The sequence below is a fragment of the Panthera tigris genome, chromosome D1 (genome assembly GCF_018350195.1).
Source record: "Panthera tigris isolate Pti1 chromosome D1, P.tigris_Pti1_mat1.1, whole genome shotgun sequence".
Classification (NCBI taxonomy): Eukaryota; Metazoa; Chordata; class Mammalia; order Carnivora; family Felidae; genus Panthera; species Panthera tigris.
Window position 1 is genome coordinate 66,330,601 of NC_056669.1, and position 13,563 is coordinate 66,344,163.

The 13,563-nt window shown below is 39.9% G+C and overlaps 1 protein-coding gene across 3 annotated transcripts in view; it reads right to left on the reverse strand.

Annotated features, from left to right (window-relative positions):
* SBF2 (SET binding factor 2) overlaps positions 1–12,801 on the reverse strand; it is a 473,279-nt gene extending 460,478 nt beyond the window's left edge. For all 3 annotated transcript variants that reach the window (XM_042959198.1, XM_042959197.1, XM_042959196.1), the window contains exon 1: positions 12,554–12,801. In XM_042959198.1, coding sequence (XP_042815132.1) covers positions 12,554–12,608 — 55 coding nt within the window. In that variant the 5' untranslated portion in view covers positions 12,609–12,801. The remainder of the gene's footprint in view (positions 1–12,553) is intronic.
* Between the last annotated feature and the right edge of the window lie 762 nt (positions 12,802–13,563).

A 13,563-nucleotide genomic window follows, 5' to 3' on the forward strand; every position in this document is an offset into this window, starting at 1 on the left:
CCCTTAAAATACAAGCTTTTTTTTTTTTTCTTTTTGTTCCTATACTCTAGAATAATCGATATCTGTAAAACTGTACATAAATTTTGTTTTAAACCTAGCCTGTCTCAAATTCATTTAAACTTAAGCAGCAGTTGTATGAAATATTTCCATAGGTAAAACTTTCATTCATTTTTTCAGTAAACAATGAAACACAGATATAACTAAAAAATAAAAATAAATAAAAGCTCTAATGAAAAATTCTAAAATGAAGACATAAGTATAAGAAAAAGTTAAATAATTATGAAACTATAAGTTATCTTTTCCTTTAAAAGGTAGATTACAGAAATGAGAATTTTAAATGAACAGCCTTTACTTTGTAAATAATTTCATAACCCAAGTCATTACTCAAGTTCAGCAATAATTAAGTAACTGGGCATTAAATCTTGTAATACCTAATGATCTCAGTTTTGACAATACCAATGTTTTAAAATTAAGAAATACTAGGGGCGCCTGGGTGGTTCAGTCAGTTAAGCATCCGATTCTTGATTTCAGTTCAGGTCATGATCTCACAGTTCATGGCATCGAGCTCCACACTGGGCTCTACGCTGACAGCAAGGAGCCTACTTGGGATTCTCTCTCTCCTTGTCTCTCTGCCCTCCCCAGTTCCCACTCTCTTTCTCTCAAAATAAATAAATATTTAAAATAAATAAACACTAGTCTACTACCAACACAGTGACTTAGTCAGTGTCTTCATTTTTATAACAGTTTTTAATGAAGATGATCATCATGTCAGGCACATAATATATAACATAAATTAACCTACAACTGGAAAATAAAATTGCTGCTCAAAAAATTATTTTGAGAAGTTAGGTTTCTTAGGAATTCATTATTTTGATAGTTGTATCTAAAATTTAAAAGCTTACCCTGAAACCTTTCTCAACACACTGTACCACTATCTTTTCCCAATACCCAAAACTGTATTTCCCTATCCACTAATGCTAAGTTTACCTGTATATTTCTGGTTCTATCAAATGCCTATGGTACTTGTCACCTCCCACAAAATCCCCACAGGTGATCAGTGACATGTTTTTATGTACACCATTATAAAATATCTCCAAGACTAATCAAATGGCAATTTTATTTTCCAAAATACACACTCTTTAGAAGGGAGGAGTCAGAGCCCACTGATACACTTGTATTCTGTACACAGAATGTGTTTGAGACCCCAAGTCCTAAGGAACTTTCTTCCCATACTTATCCACCCACCCTCTCCAGCATCAATTGCTCTAACTCCATCCATTTCTACTCATTGTTCTGCCTTCATTTACGTTCAAATCTGTCCTATACATTTTTTTAAACTCTCACTGGACCTATTTCTGCAATTTAATTCAAACATATCTAACTAAGCACTAATCAACCAGACAACTCAGATAAAAAAAATGACATCCTTAAAAACAGTAACAATAATAAAGCCTTTATCCTTAAGATAAAGTGTTCAAAGTTTTCCAACCAGATACTCTTTTTTTTTAAGTAATCTCTACACCCAATGTGGGGCTCAAACTCACAACACCAATATCAAGAGATATTAATATGCTCCTCTGACTGAACCATCCAGGCAGCCCTCCAACCAGATATTCTTACCTCTCAAAATCAGATGACTCAAACAAATGGTCTTAATCTGCTGTTTCAACTTACTATCCTTTCTCCTGCTTTAAGTTTTGCAATTTGGTTTACAACACAAGATTCCAGCTGTAACAATTCTGGGGTAAGACTATCCTTGAATAAATTCTCAAATCAGAGCATGGTATACAGGAGTACAGGCTTAGGTAACTTCTAGCCCAGTATTTGCCACCCAACAGTGGTGTAACCATTCACAAGAGGAGGTGGGTGGGTGGTGCAACCAGGTGCATCAGTTTCTTTCTGAAAAGAAGAAAGTAGACTCCACATCCAGCATGAAACCCAACATGGAACCCAACACGGGGCTTAAACTTACAACCCCAATATCTAGACCTGAACTGAGATCAAGAGTTGGATGCTTAACAGACTGAGCCACCCAGGCACCCCAGTGCATTGGTTTCATATCCACAAAGTGGACTGAATTAAACAATCTGTACAGTTAACTTATAACTCTAACATTTTATGAAATGGAAAGATCTTGATTAACTCCACGTGTCACTGATCGTTCTGCCATACCTGACACTGAGAAATATTCCCTCACTTTCTATGACTCACTTTTCATGACTCTTGATTTCCTACACAGAAAACTCTAATTTATAATGGTTTAACCATATGAGGTTATAATCTTTCATGTAAAAAATAAAAATTCAGAGGGCAGTTATGACAATCTCACTATAAATCATTAGGACCCAGGTTCTTTCTAGGGTTTAAGTCCTTATCTACATGGCCATAGCTCTATCCTAATGACTGTCAAGTCTCTGTGTCCAGCCTCTACTTGTCCCCTTTTCTGAAGTCTCGATTTGGATGGCTATGAAGTAAAACCCACCATCTTCCAAGTCCACAAAGACAAATTTTAACAGAAAAATATTTTCAACCACCTATTTAAGTCATGACATCACAAGTATCCCAGAGTTTCATGTTTGGAATTTTACATCACTTCTGACTCCTCTTTCACTTCCCACAGCTACGGGAAGTTCACACCATCATGAGCTCTAAAGAGAAAATAAGTTGGATTCGGTGAGGCTTATACAGCACACGACTTAGGACGTGCATTTATCAAATTGGCTTTGGCCCCCCACAACTCTACTGTAATGTTCTAAAGTCACTATCCATATTACCAAGTCCATGAGCCTATTTGTCCTTATTATCAAGTCCATGAGCCTATAGTAAGACTATTTGTGTCACCCTAAAACTCATATGTTGAGACCTAACTCCCAATGTGATAGCATTTGAAGGTGGTGCCAAAGTGATGATATTTGGAGGTGACTAGGCCATGAGGGCTCTGTCCTCATGAATGAGATGAGTGCCCTTATAAAAGAGGCTCCAGAGACTTCTCTTGTCCCTTCCACCATGCAAAGACATGATGAGAAGACCACTACCCATGAACCAGGAAGCCAGGCCTCACAAGACCCTGAATCAGCTTGGGCTTTGATTTTGGAATTCACAGCCTCCAGAACTGTGAGAAATAAATGTTTGTTGTTTAAGCCACTCAGTCAATGAGACAGCATTGAGTGTTACAGTTGTAACAGCAGCTCAAATGGACTAAGACACTACTGATAGTCCTCATTATACATTACATCTTCAGAGCTTTTGATATTTATTCATCATTTCCTCCTCCTCAAAATTCTCTACACCCAAGGTTTCCATGATATCACACAATCTTGGTTCTCTTGCAATACCTCTGACCACTCCTAATTATTACTGCTCCATCTACTTCTTAAATATTGAATTTTCTCTGGGTTCATTTCTTAGGCTACTTATTTTTTCACCCTATACACATTTCCTCAACAATCTCATTTTTTTTTTGTTATATCTGACAATCAGTTGGTTATTGGTAATTGCCAAATTAATTTTCACTTATCTTCTTACATCCTGATCCATATATCTAACAACACCTAAATGACATCTCTACCTTGATTATAGGCAAGCACCTTTAATTTAACATATCCAAAACTAAGCTCAGTATTTCTTTCCTGCATCCAAATTTATTTCTTCTCCTGAATTCCCTATTTGCATTCATAGCATCATTACCTGCCCAATTAACTAGCTAGAGACTTTGTTACCATCAACTACTCTTTCTCCTTTACCCCTCACATCCATTTCACTACTAAATTTCGCTAATTTGAGCTTTCAAATTTCTCTGGACTCCATACCTTCCTTTCCATTCCCTGTAAAAGTTCCTGAGTTTTCTCACACTGGTCTTTCTTCCTCTAGTCCATTGCCATTTGAGTCATATTTCTATGTTGTTTCTTGTTTTTCAAGACCCCCATTTTTCAACAGACCCCACTGTCTACAGAGTCAAGGCTAAATTCCATAGCCTATACAGAACTTTTCATAATTTTATCTGAACCCACTCCAGCAAAGCTCACGTCAATTCCCATCTACACTATACTTTTCTCCACTCCTGGAACAAGACAGTCACATATTTACATTTTTTTCTCCCTGGCTATAATCTCCTTTACCCTCTTATCCCCATGGCAATGCTTATTCATCTTACATAACTTGTCTCTTGATTTTGGCTCAGGTCATGATCCCAGGGTCGTGGGATCAGGCCCTGCACTGAGCATGGAATTCTCTCTTTCCCCTCTCCCCAGCTTGTGAAAGAAAAGAAAGAAAGGATGAAAGAAAGAATGGGGAATGGGGGAAGGAACCCAGGCTGACTATGAATTACAATGGTTCCATAATAACCAATAATCAGTTTTTAAAGTGTCTCAACCTATATGGACAGGTATTGTGCATAAGTTTACCTCTTAGCTTATCTCACTTATACTGCCTAAATAAAACTGATGAAACACCTAAGAAGTATTTCAAATCTTTTGCTAATATACTTAGGTGAGTTGATATGAAAGAATACAAGAACCTCAAATAATTATGATACTTGACTCCAGGTTAAATATATCTAGATAAATCGGTTAAATTCTAAATGTATTAATGGACAGCAAAAGCAAACAAAAAGAGGAGTGCCCAGCTGGTTCAGTCAGTATAGCAAGCAACTCTTAATCTCAGGGTCATGAGTTCAAGTTCCATGTTGGGTATGAAGCCTACTTAAAAAAAAAAAAAAAAAAAATTAACTTAAAAAGAAAAGTAAACAACAAAAAAAGTCATTAAGGGATTTAACCCATGTAGTCATTATCAATTTTTCTTGGACAAATTTCAGTAAAGTAGAAGAAACAATAAGAAAAATAAACAGTCTTGGTTAAATAAGCTCACCTGTTAGAAACATGGTATTTCCTAATTTCCTAAATATTGTGCCAGAGTCATATGCAAAGTCAGGAAAATAAAGTCTTAATTTCAAATTATCAAAATCAATCTGTCATAAAAATCAGTGGTTTTCAAGTTATATTCTCCTTAGCATGACAGTATATTATAAGAGCACAAAACTGGAAACATATTAAATATCCAATAATAAAGTGAAATGATGAAGTCAAATTGATATACCCATAAGATATAATAACAACATCTACTGAAGATGTTTTCCTGGAATTTTATAGAATAATCTTTCCTTATGTCATCAACATTAAGGAAAAAGTAAGAATACTATGAGTATATTTGTATCTACTTTATTTTATAACTTTATTTTATTAAATAAAATAGCTTTATTTTATAACTTTTTTGAATTATTTTTTTTTAATTTTGAGATAGTTGTAATAATAAATAACACAGAAACCCCATTTCTCCTTACCCAGTTTCTCCCAATGGTAACACCCTATAAAATCATAGAACAATATCAACACCAGCAAACTGACACTAATACAATCCAATTTCTTATTCAGAGTCCCCAGTTTTACTATATTTATTCACATTGGTGTGTGTGTGTGTTTCACTTCCATATGATTTATCATATATGTAGGTTCATGTATCCACCACCTAGTCAAGATACAAAATAGTTCTATTGCATGGACAATAGCCAAACTATGGAGAGAGCCCAAATGTCCATCAATTGATGAATGGATAAAGATGTGATGTATATGTACATATATATACATATACATATATATAATGGAACATTACTCAGCAACCAAGAAGAATGAAATCTTGCCACTTACAATGACGTGTATGGAGCTAGAATGTATTATGTTAAGTGATATAAGTCATTCAGAGAAAGACAAATACTGTATGACTTCACTCATATGTGGAATATAAGAAACAAAACAGATGAACATATGGGGTAGGGAAAAGAAAGGGAAACAAACCATAAGAGACTCTCAATGATAGAGAACAAACCATAGGTTGACAGAGGGAGGTGGGTAGGAGATGGGCTAGATGAATGATGGGTACTAAGGAGGGCACTTGTGATGAGCATTGGGTACTATATATAAGTGATAAAAACCATGGAATTCTACTCCTAAAACTAATATTGCACTGTATGCTAACTATAATTTAAATTAAAAAAAAAAAAAGGAAAGAAAAAAACCCCAAGAAACAAAATAGTTCTACCAACATAAAAATTCCTCTTGTTACCCTTTTAAAAATTCATTTATTTTTTATTATTTTGAGAGAGAGCATGTGGGTGGGGAGAGAGAGGGGCAGGGGGGCAGAGAGATAGAATCTTAAGCAGACTCCATGCTCAACTCGGAACCTGATGCAGGCCTGGAATGTCACAACTGTGAGATCATGCCCTGAGCCAAAATCAAGAATCAGATACTTACCCAGCTGCGCCACCCAAGCACTCCCTTCCTGTTACTCTTTTATAACCACACTCTTTCTTTATAGCTTTTTGTATTTTCCATATTTTCAGCAATTGTGTGTTCATTCAGTACATCATTACCAAACATCTACTATGTGTATGCTACCATTGTTTTGGATACAATTCAAATTGCATTAATTATTTTTAACAGTTTGTAAAAGCAATTTTTCAAAAGACAAGGTTGTCTTCCAACCCAATTTTAATGCAGATATATGAAAAAATTTAACTAAGAAGTATTACTAAAAAAAAGTGTTACTAAATGAAAAGTAACTTTAGGAACATATATAGAGGGCACGGATTAAATGCAGGAAAACTGTGGTATTAAGTATACAATATTTCAGTATCATATTATCATAATTTGATTAGCTTTTAGAGACAGGTAATAAAATCATAGTAATTCCCAAAGAAAACTTCATAATAAAGATTTACAGAATGAACTAGGTTTGTTTTTCACTTACAATTCAAACGAGTACACAGATTTAGTGGATTTTCTTCCAATAAGTTTCAACAGAGGGCTTCACATAAAAAGGACTATTCAAAGGATACCACTCAAGACATAAGAGTGTTCAAATGTCTTCAAAGTGATCCCAAACTAAAACATCTGCTCTTCAAAAGACACTGTAAAAAAATGAAAAGGCAAACCACAGATTGAAAGAAACTATTTACAAAACACCTGATAAGGACTTGTATTGGAAAGTGAAAAACAAACAGACAAAAAACCTTTAAAATAAGCCAAACAATTCAATAGAAAAGAACAAAAATTTGATCTGAAACTTTACAAAAAAATATTCAAATACAGTAAGCACATGAAAAGGTGATTAACATCATTAGTCACCAGGAAAATGCAAATTGAAACCACAATGAAATATGATTACATATCCACTAGAATCGCTAAAAAAAGTTTCAATTTTAGAAAGTAAAAATAAATAAAAGATCAGCTGGAACTTCTATACATTTCTGGAAAGAATGCAAAATGGCACAGCCAATTTGGAAAACAGTTTGGCAGTTTCACACAAAGTTAAACAGACACTTACTATATGACCCAGCAATTCTTCTCCCATGTATTTATCCAAAAGAAATGAAACCATATGAACACTCAAAGATCTGTATGCAAACATTCAGAATAACTTTGTTCATAATAGCCAAAAACTGGAAACTCAAATGTCCGCCAAATGGTGAATGAATAAATTCTATCATATTCAGCAATAAAAAGGAGCAACTGACAATACATACAAAATGGATAAATCTCATACATGTTTTTTTTAAGTGAAAAAAAGTCAGACATTAAAAACACTATATAATTCCAGGGGCTCCTGGGTGGCTCAGTAAGTTAAACACCCAACTTCGGCTCAGGTCATGATCTCAGGGTTCAACAAGTTCAAGCCCCACAATGGGCTCAGAGCCTGGAGCCTGCTTCAGATTCTGTGTCTCCCTCTCTCTCTGCCCCTTCCCCACTCATGATAGCGCTCTCTCTCTCTCTCAAAAATAAACCTTAAAAAAAATTTTTTTAAACACTATATAATTCCATTTAGATGTTATTCTAAGAAAAGACAAAAAAGGACAGAAAACAAACCCAATGATTGCCAGAGGCTAGGGAGGGAACTGACAGCACAGGGGCAGAGAGAATTTTCTGTAGGGACAGAAATGTTCGATATCTGTACCGTGATTGTGGTAGTGGCTACATTTATGTATACACCTGTCAAAACTCTTTAAACTGTTCAGTTAAAAAAGTGATTTTATTATATGTAAATTACACTTTGATAAACATGACTAAAGAAAAATTATCCCAAGTAAAGAAATTATAATAAAGTCATACATTTTACTATCCAAATTCTATAGTTTATAAAAGCTTCTGGATTCTGTTAATTAAAAAAATAATCTTCCCTAGGGTGCCTGGCTGGTTCAGCCTATAAAGCATGAGACTCTTGACCTCGAGGTTGTGAGTTCCAGCCCCACATGTGGCGGAGAGTTTACTTAAAAAAAAAAACAAAAAATAAAAAATAATCTTCCTTCTCTCTGCTGTGGGATGGTGAGTAGTCATGACAGGCCTGGGTGGGGTGTGGGTTGTCAGAGCCCAAGTGAACCAAGGAAGGAGTCCATGTGGGAAGGGTCGTTCAAAAATGTTCTCAGCTCAAGTATTGGAAGAAGGGTGTCAATGCAGAAGGGCAACCTGGCATGGGGCACTAGGGTGAACAGAGTGAAGAGGATGTATTCACATGAAAGTAGCCCAGTGTGGGGTATCAGAGCCTAAGTGGAGTGAGAAATATATCCACAAACAATGGGGAAGCTGATATGGGGAGTCAGAGTAGGTTGAGGAAAGTGTCCCTTTATCAGAATATCCTGGTATAGGGTGTTAGATCCTGAGAAGGGTAGTGGAGTGGGAGGGATAGAAGGAAGGATCAGCAGAGAAAGAAAGGCATCCAGGAGAGGAGGAGGAGGTAGCAAATATGAAAGATTGGTCAAATACAGGAGGATTGAATAAATATATTAAGGATAATGGAAACCAGATTTCTCACTATCAAAGAAGAGTATTACAAATACGAAAAAGAAAAAAAAAAAAAAAAAAAAAACTAGAATGGACCCTGGAGTGTCATACTGAAATTGGAGGTATTAGTGTAAACTCATCATTTTCACTATATACAGATAAATAAAAATATATGTAAATGTGTTTGCGTACATACATCTATGTATTCCCCAACTTCATCCATTAAGAGGGTCTGAGAGCACTAACAACCGAACAGCAATAAAAATACTAGCACTGAGATCTTAGCTTCAAAATGTCATTCTCAGGGGTCCCTGGGTGGCTCAGTCAGTTAAGCATCCAACTTCAGCTCAGGTCATGATCTCACAGTTTGTGAGTTCAAGCCCCACGTCAGGCTCTGCACTGACAGCTCAGAGCCTGGAGCCTGGAGCCTGCTTCAGATTCTGTGTCTCCCTCTCTCTCTGACCCTTCCCAACTCATGCTTTGTCTGTCTGTCTGTCTCTTTCTCTCTCTCTCTCTCTCTCTCTCTCTCTCTCAAAAATAAATAAACATTGAGAACAATTCAAAACATCATTCTTAGGGCGCCTGGGTTGCTCAGTCGGTTGAGTGTCTGACTCTTAGGCTCAGGTCATGGTCTCATAGTCATAAGATCGAGCCTGGCATCCAGCTCTGCACTGACAGTGTGGAGCTTGCTTGGGATTCTTTCTTTTCCTCTCTCTCTCTCTGCCCCTCCCCCACTCTCTCTCTCCCTCAAAAATAAACAAACTTAAAAAAAAAAATCATTCTCCACTAAAAGGATTCAGGGACCCTAGAGAAATGGCCAATTGCAGGACTAAGGCAGATATAGTATAGGATAAACTTTCTCATGCCAAAAAGTAAAGACATGCTCAAAGAATGAGGGGGATATGTCATAAAGACACAGAAGCCAGATTGAATGGGCTCTCATTGGCCAAATAAGAAACAATCTAAACATCAAAATAAATAGTAACAGAATATAATCCACTAAAAAAAAAAAAAAAAAATCATACAGGGGTTCCTGGGTGGCTCAGTCAGTTTAAGAGTCTGACATCTGACTTCAGCTCAGGTCATGATCTTGCAGTTTAAGCCCCATGTGGGGCTCTGTGCTAACAGCTCAGAGCCTGCAGCCTGCTTTGGATTCTGTATCTCCCCCTCTCTCTGCCCCTCCCCAGCTCTCTCTCTCTGTCTCTCAAAAATAAATAAACATTTAAAAAGAAAAGCTTGATGAGGAACAAGATATTTACAGAGCTTCAAAGTACTCCTCACAAAATGATTTATTAACAATTACATATTAACTTTATATCGAAGAAGCCTGGCAGGGATTGCTTATATCAAGTAATCAAAGTGAAAATCATCAATAATGGGATAAACTGAAATTGTGTACCACCTGATAGGCTGCAATGAGCATCACTTTTTGTGATATTTCTACACAAAGTACATAATCTGTATGTATCTAATCACTGGAGAACAGATAACCCCAAACTGAGGGGCATTCTACAAAATAACTGCCCTGTAATCTTCCTAAGTGTCAAGGTTATGAAAAGCAAGAGAAGATGAAGGAATTGTTCCAGACTGAAGAATAAAGAGACATGACTAATAAAAGCAACAAATAATTCTGAATGGGATCCTTTTGCCAGTAGAAAGATTAATAGCACTATCAACAACGCTTAAAACTAGATGGAGTACTGTATCAACATAAATTTCCTGATTTTGATAATTGTATTGTGATTAAAGGAGAATATCCTTTTTTGTAAAAACATGCACACTAAAGCATTCTGGAATGACAGGGCATCAGGTCAGCAGCTTCCTCTCAAATGGTTCAGGGAAAAAAGTTCTTCCTACCTTATTTGCAAGTTTCTGCAAGTTTGTGATTGTTTCAATTTTCTTAAGTGAGAAAAAACAATGTTGCTAAAAATGAAATAATGTTAAAAATAAACTGTGATTTTGGGGCACCTGGGTGGCTCAGCGGAGAAGCCACCCACTTTGGCTCAGGTCATGATCTCAGGGTTTGTAACTTTGAGTCCCACATCAGACTCTCTGCTGTTAGTGTGGAGCTTGCTTCGGATCCTCTGTCCCCCTCTCTTTGTCCCTACTGACTTGCGTGCTCTCTCTCAAAAATAAATATTAAAAAAAATAAATAAACTGTGATTCTCCATATTGTTGGTAAGAGACTGCAGAATGCAAAATTACTAGGAAATAAGAAAATGTTGGAGCCAGAAGATACTTTAAATACAGCCCAACCCCTTCTCTTAACAATTGACCTCATGAGTAGTGACAGATTAAAAAATGTAAGTTTCCCACTGGGGCACCTGGGTGGCTCAGTCGGTTAAGCGACAACTTCTGCTCAGGTCATGCTCTTGAGGCTTGTGAGTTTGAACCCTGCATTGGGGTCTGTGTTGAAAGCTCAGAGCCTGGAGCCTGCTTTGGATTCTGTGTCTCCCTCTCTCTCTGCCCCGCCCCTGCTCACGCTCTTTCTCTCTCTCAAATACGAGTAAACATTAAAAAAAAAAAATGTTTTTAAATAAAAATTTCCCACTGAAGGAAATTAGAAGAGTAATAGTGAAAGGAGGAGTTGACAGAGAATGGGTAGCACAATGACATTCTGACGCTACAGATGACTGTAACCATCAGCAAAACACAATCTCAGCATCTCCTCTGAAAGATGTAGGGACTACCAGCTGCTGTATAAAATTCCTTGCAAATGTGCAACTGGAATTAACCTGAAATACATGTGCTTTCTAGTTCAATTTATTACATTATGCTTAGCTACAGAATACAAAGAAATGCAAATACAAAAATAAACGTGCATGAACCCTGAATTTTCTTAAGTTGCAGAAGTCCAATGATGAAATTAAAATACAATGCATTTGCCAAACTGTTCCTTATGAAGAAAATTTTGCGATGAATTAGAAGATTAGAACATGCATTAAACACTGTGTGTCAATTATACTCAAAAAAACTTTTTTAATCCAAAAAAAGGTTTTTTAGTCACACATTAACATTAAGACCTTCAGCGGTTGGATGACTGTCCTTACTTAAAAGATAGTGCTCAGACACTCTGAAATGACTACCATATCTTGTCCTGAAAGAACAGGGAGCATTTCCTAGAAACGTTTAAAACTGCAAGGACCCCCTTCCCCAGTACCATGGGTTCACTGGGGCGGTGACTAGACAGGCCTCCGACAAGGAAGGGGTGAGGTAGCACTGGACTCTCTCAGCATTTCCTTTTGGAGAGGACAGCCCCCTGCGTCACTCGTTACTCACTCAGGATGCAGGGCAGAAGTTTATCCCCGAGGAACTTAACACAGTTGGCTCCTGCCCTCCTAGCCCTAAGATCCTGGCCCAATCCCGCGGGCACCAGGGCGCTGCCCCTGGTACCCGGCCTCCTCCGGAGCGAGGGTCGCAACACCCGGACTCGCCCCCAGCTGGCCCAGCTGGGCCTCCCTGGGCCCCCGCGGACGCGGCCTCTTCCCCTTCTTCTCCCCTCCCCCTCCCCTCGTGCCGGTCCCTCACGCCCACCGTGAGGCTCAGCCCAGCCACGAAGGCCGGACACCGACCTCCCGCTCCGCCGCGGCCGGCCCGGCCCTCCCCGCCTCCCTGCTGCGACGCCCAGCCCCGCAGAGCCCACTGGACAGCAGCCGGGGAGTGGGGGCGGGGGGGGGGGACGGGGGCGGGGAGGCCCGGGGGCGGCGCCCGCCCCACACCCTTACCTGGCTTCTCGTGGTCGTAGCCTACTACGATGAAGTAGTCGGCCAGCCGGGCCATGGCCGCCGCCGCAGCGCCCGGGAAGCAGGTGCCCGTCGCCGCCCTTGCCGCCGCCGCCCACCGGGCCCGGGAGGGCTCAGCATTTTCCCTGCAGCAGCAGTAGCGGCAGCGGCGGCACTTCAGCCATGTTTGACAACCAAGGCGCGCTGTGCGCCTGCGCTAAGCCGAGCGCCTGCTCCTCCCCCGCCCCCACCCGCGCAGACTCCAGGACCCGTGGCCAAGGGTGAGCCCACCCCGCAGCTCCCCGGGTCGCTCGGACTGCTGGCTTAGTAGAGTGGGCTGCTGGACGTATTCCCGCCACCGCAGCCGCTCCTGGTGGTTCACTTGGAAGCCTGGTTGCCCTTTCGTGGCCCACCCCCCCCCGCCCCCTCCCCTTTTTTTCCTAAGCGGGGAGTCCTTTCCTTCCGCCTTCTCTATTCTTTCTTTCTGGATCTGGGAAGAAGAGACAAGGATCGTTGAGGGGTCTCCTGAAAAGTTTGGCTCTTCCCCTCCCCCCACTACTCCCCTACCAAAGACGAGATTCTCCCGCCCTCGACTGCAGCACGGAATTTGCACTGCCAGGGCTTTTGCTGCACGTTTCCTGTTTATGTTGTGCAGATGGGAATTTTAGGAACATGCCACCGAGCAGGCGGGGGAGGGAGAGGCTTTTGCGCAATCTTGAGGCGCCTCGTGCTTCAGTGCTGGGTGGGCTGGGGGCGGTTGGCCTGGGCTTCCCCCGGAGTGCCCGGTGGGGGTGGCTGGATTCCACCAAAGAACGCGGCATCCCCGGGATCCTCCTGAACTGGCCGGGTCCAATAGAGTGTGAGGGAGGAGGCTTTGTCTCTCCCAAGGGAGCCCCTCCCGCCTAGGTTTTCTGCCCTTGCCGCGGTCCCAGGGCTCTTGTAGCAGGAGCAGGTGGTGGCTTCCAACATAACCCACTCAAGCACGCAATACAAAGAATTAGTGGGTCTCACTA